Consider the following 4,739-nt stretch of genomic DNA (forward strand, 5'->3'; position numbering starts at 1 on the left):
AGAAGGAACTAGTAGAAACTATTATCCCATCGTATGAAAAAATTTATGGATCATGTGACTCAGAGACTAGCCATCACAACATTGATTATGTGACTCACGGATTAGCCATCACATTATTGATCATGTATCTACGTTGGAAGAATAAACCATAACCTTTCCTATATTAGTAGGAGTTCAAGTGGATTAACTTAGGCAAGGTGTTACAATACTTGGGATATCTACTAGATATATGTATTAATGTGAAGAAACTAGCAAGCTAGGTGAAGGTAGTAGAGGGAGAATCAAAAGGTGAAAGAGCCATCCCCTCGGCTATGCATGTAGACTCATGGGTCATGAAAATGATGATGATGCCAGTGCTTGTCTACGTATCCATCGCACTTATCTCTAGCTTTGCAAGGTTGTAGGAGATTCAAGAAGGAGCTGCGCTCCTTGTTATGAAAGTAGGAAGGGTAGTAGGGGATGGCACCCAATCCCATGGTTGGTAGTAGCATGTGAGAAACGAGAAGGCAAACTCGCAAGATCTAGGTAGAATTTGCAAATGATAGTGCCGTGAAGCAAGCACTGTTTGGAGACTCCTGACATTGACATGAAGGGTCTCTAGAGTTGTGGAATTCTTCCAAGCACTCACACAAGGAATGTTAGGCTTCTCAGGAGGGTCAAGGTTGCGAGAGTGGTTAACGAATCGTGGGCCAAGGTAAAAGACGATATAGTAGTGTCCCTTTGCGAAGCTAGAAAGTAGGATATGACTTATGGGAACTTGAAAGGATCTTCATAAAAGTGGTGGCAACCTTGCCCTTGGTGGTTGCGATTCGCATTTGAGCTTCGCCTTTGAAATGCACTTGTAGGAGTGACGTAAACAATTCTCATCAAAATAAATAAAGGAGAATGCGTGTTGTGTATGCACACGTATATATTCGCGTGTGTGTGTATAGGCACATGACGTAATTTCAAAAACTTGTCCTAGTTCCTAAATAGTGGAGGAAATCTCACTATCCACAAATATATGTAGAGAAATAGAGACTCGAGAGATGCGATTATTTGGCGAGAACTTGAAAATATAAATAATACGCACATGAAATGGTTGCCACCATACATGCAAAGACGGTTGATAATACAAAGAGCTACCATTAGGGAAGCCAATTAAAGAGCTGCAGAAGGGAAAAGCTCTGGTGATAAGAATAGATGCTTATAAGATCAATTAGAAGCGCAAGCGGCGGCTGCAGTGGTGAGGAAGCTGGGCGAGGGGGAGGAGAAGGCGGGGTCCTTGAGCATGAGGCCCATCATGGCCCCGTACATGGCGTCGGTGAGGTGGAGGCCGTCCCAGCTGATGAAGTTGTTGGGGTTGGCGCAGGGGCTGGCCGGGAGGGAGAAGGAGCTCGGCATGAAGCGCGGGAAGCAGGCGGCCTGGGTGCTGGTGAAGCCGTAGTCGGAGGCGTGGTCGAACACCTGCAGGAAGGCGGCCGAGGTGTCGAGGTAGACGATGTCCACGCCAGGATGGCGGGAGGCGATGTCTTGGAGGGCAGCGCTGAGCAGCTGGTTGTGGCGGTCGCTCACGGCGCTGACGTGGGCGACGCAACCGTGGGAGTCGTGCGGAGAGGAGGCAAAGCGGGACATGTAGGTGGCCATGCAGCCCATGGGGAACTCCCCCTGCACCACCATTCTCTTGACTCCTGTGCTGAGGATGCGGTCCTCGACATGGCTGGCCACCTTCTGCACCACGGAGGGGACCATGGCGGCGACAGAGGAGGGGTCGGGCTGCGGCGAAGACCAAGCGTAGTTGTAGTCGTTGCCCCCGATCTCGCCGATGTACACCAGAGCGTTGCTCATGTCGAGGGGGGCGGAGGTACGTCTACTGGTTGCCTCGAGGTCCGCGAGGAACCATCCCACCTGGACGTCCAGAGAGTCGGGAGTGCTGGAGTTCACTCCTGCGAGCTGCTCCAGAGTGCGTACGTCTAGAGCTGTGGCCCCCGCAACCGCAAAGTTCTCGTTCTGCATGATCCGTGGGCGTGCAGCTGCCGTAGTACTACTGCTGCTGGTGGTGTTCTGCTGCTGTACGCGGAGGTGAGCGGGCAGCAGAGGCACCCCGAGAGCCTGGCACAGGAAGTCGACCATGAGCCTGCCGTCGCTCCAGCGACCCGTGGCCTCGTGGAAGAAGGTGGAGCCGTAGGGGAGGCTGGAAGCGATCGAGCCTGGATTGTTGCCGGTGTCGGTGGTGGAGTCGCCGAAGGCCAACACGGGAGAGAAGCTGCTGGCGGGGCATGGCGGCGCAGATGATATTGATGAATGTGCTAAGGCACTGCTACGTCTGGTTAGAGCTGGCGCCGCATGAGCTGGATCGGCCTCCTCCTGCGATCTGCCTATCGACATAACTGAACTTGCTTGCGGTCCCAGGCGCCTGGCAGCCTGGCAGCCCTCATGCGCCGAGAGGACTGTAAGTGCAACAAGAACAAGCTGGAGAAGAAGACGACGAAGGGCCTTGGCTGGCAGCGGAAGCGTCGCGCTTGCCATCGTCAATATTCGTCGTCGGTGAATTGAGTTTCCGCTTTCGAGCTTCGGTCTTGTGTGTCTGCGCGTGAGTGTGTCGTGCGGTGCTCGTGCTTCTCTTGTGTCTGCCCTCTCTGCGCTTCTGCGCCGGCCTCGCTCGAGTCTCCCCTATTAATACTTTTACGAAGTCGGAAGCCGGGAAGGAAATTCGGCCGCTTTTCGAACTCCGAAGGCGAAACTGTAAGCGCCAAAAGCAACCGCGGTCCGCGTCCCTGCTCCCTCTACTTCCGCTTTTAGTGTAATTGTTGGCTTTTGGGCCAGGCGCGTCCTTCAGGCTGCTACTTGCACTTTTAGTATAATTGTTGCTCGTTACCTTGGCTCTTGGGCCAAGCGCTAACTTTTTTTAATTCAAAGAATGGGACGGTTGGCTTCATCCAATCCAAGCTTTTGAATTTGGTTGTGGTCCCAGCTGGAAAAAAACCCAGGTTTAGTGTAATCCCACCAAAATTTCAAGATGTTACTTGTAATTTTTAAATTTATAGGTTTTGGGTACCTTAGAATTCAAGGTTGTTGAAAGATTTTAACTACTTTTTGTGAAAACTTAGGTATTTAGTATTATCAAATTTTGATAAGCAATTCTTTTTATGGTTAGTTTTAAATCTATAGGTTTTTATACACACACACACCCACACATTCATATATACATATTACAGAGAGCACATATAAGTTATCACGCTAAAACTCATCATTCTAATAATGAGGAAACTACAACTATAAAATGGCCAATTTTCCACCCTATTCCCCCATCTTCCAATCTCAAACTTCAAATCTAGTCCTTGAGCTCACTAGTCACAACTCACAACCACCTTTATGTGTGTGTGAGAGAGAGAGAGAGAGAGAGAGAGAGAGATGAAATGATATATTAACGTCTAGAAAAGGCCAAAATGACCTATGAGACCATGAGTTACAATAATGTGTATAATGGTATAATTGTCTCTGCAAATTATGTAGCACAAAGCAAAATAAGAAAGGAAACTAAATCTGGCTATTTGTAAAACGTAGACCTCTATCTAGTAACAATGAGCTCTAGATGGTACAATCTCATGTGGGTATGGAGGGCCTAGCTCTAGCTAGAGCAGTAATTCCCTATATCTGCCTATGAAGGTGTCGTCGGTGTTTGTGTCGAGACCTAGGATGTCCTGGTCAACTAAGTTGAACGGCCCGATCAATCAATACTCCTTATTTGTGTGTGGACCATGGCAGCCAGATAATCTCTTGTGTGGACTGGGGTTGTAATTGTGCGGAAGTCTCCTTGTCTCCTATGCAAAGAAGTCTGTGAATTGCCTTTATAAAGGGCCTTGGTGTCGTGGAGTAAATGTATTTATGAGGCACATGTCATGAAGCCATTGTATCTCAAGGAGAAAAAGGCCAAGGCCTCATTAATCGGTAAAATCCATGACTTTGGACAATGGTCCAAATCTGTCTCTAAAAGAGACATTGGAAACAACCACAGATCTCATAATAGGTCAGGTAGTGGAAGATACAATGCTCCTCTATCTCTGCCTGTAATTGACGTATAATCTAGCGTATGCACTCTTCTGGTGGGATGGATCTATATATGTCAGTCTCAATCTCTAGCTAACGTGAGGAGGTGTGTAACTAGCCAATAGTAAAATCTGATCCCATGGGAAAGGTGGGTCGCAATGTATCTCGAGCCAACAATAAATCCATCATCTATAGTACAAAGAAAATGCTCACAGTAGAAAGCCATCTTTGTCCCTAGCTCCTGTCCTGGCATCAACCACGTCCACCTGATATCCGATTGGGTAAGATCCATCCTAATGATCCTGCAAATCTCTAACATGCTCAAATTAAGAGATGGTGCATCAAGGGAGTACTAGAAGGGGGGTAACTTATCCATGCTAAAGCCATGTAGCTCAAACCATGCCAACATCTTTGCATACCAACATGAAGTATCACCCTCTATGGCAAGCTTCCCAGAGGACTCAAGAGCCAACCTCACATATTTGTGTCTGGGTAAGCCCCATAGGAAATGTATGCATGCGATCCATCGAGTGAGGGCCTCTACCACAATCTGTGTAGCTACTAGCTTAGCTCTACTAATCTTATGTGGAATTGAGGCCTTACATCTAATCATCTTGGATATCATGGACACTAGGGGTTTCTCCATCCACTCCCATCTGCCATAATGTGCCTTGATGATCTCCTCAATCGTGCTTGCAAGCTCTGTACTT

General features: G+C 48.1%; 1 protein-coding gene across 1 annotated transcript; it reads right to left on the minus strand.

Annotated features, from left to right (window-relative positions):
• Positions 1-1,194: 1,194 nt before the first annotated feature.
• LOC148014744 (GDSL esterase/lipase At3g48460-like) lies at positions 1,195-2,508 on the minus strand. Its single transcript, XM_087666595.1, has one exon. The coding sequence runs from the start codon at positions 2,506-2,508 to the stop codon at positions 1,195-1,197; it is 1,314 nt and encodes a 437-aa protein (XP_087522721.1).
• Between the last annotated feature and the right edge of the window lie 2,231 nt (positions 2,509-4,739).

This window comes from Lygodium microphyllum, chromosome 25 (genome assembly GCF_053477565.2).
Source record: "Lygodium microphyllum isolate KBCC chromosome 25, Lygodium_microphyllum_v1.1.10, whole genome shotgun sequence".
Lineage (NCBI taxonomy): Eukaryota > Viridiplantae > Streptophyta > Polypodiopsida > Schizaeales > Lygodiaceae > Lygodium > Lygodium microphyllum.

Bases quoted from the DNA above. Each gene is read 5' to 3' on its own strand.
- LOC148014744 (XM_087666595.1), bottom strand. From the start codon at position 2,508: ATGGCAAGCGCGACGCTTCCGCTGCCAGCCAAGGCCCTTCGTCGTCTT.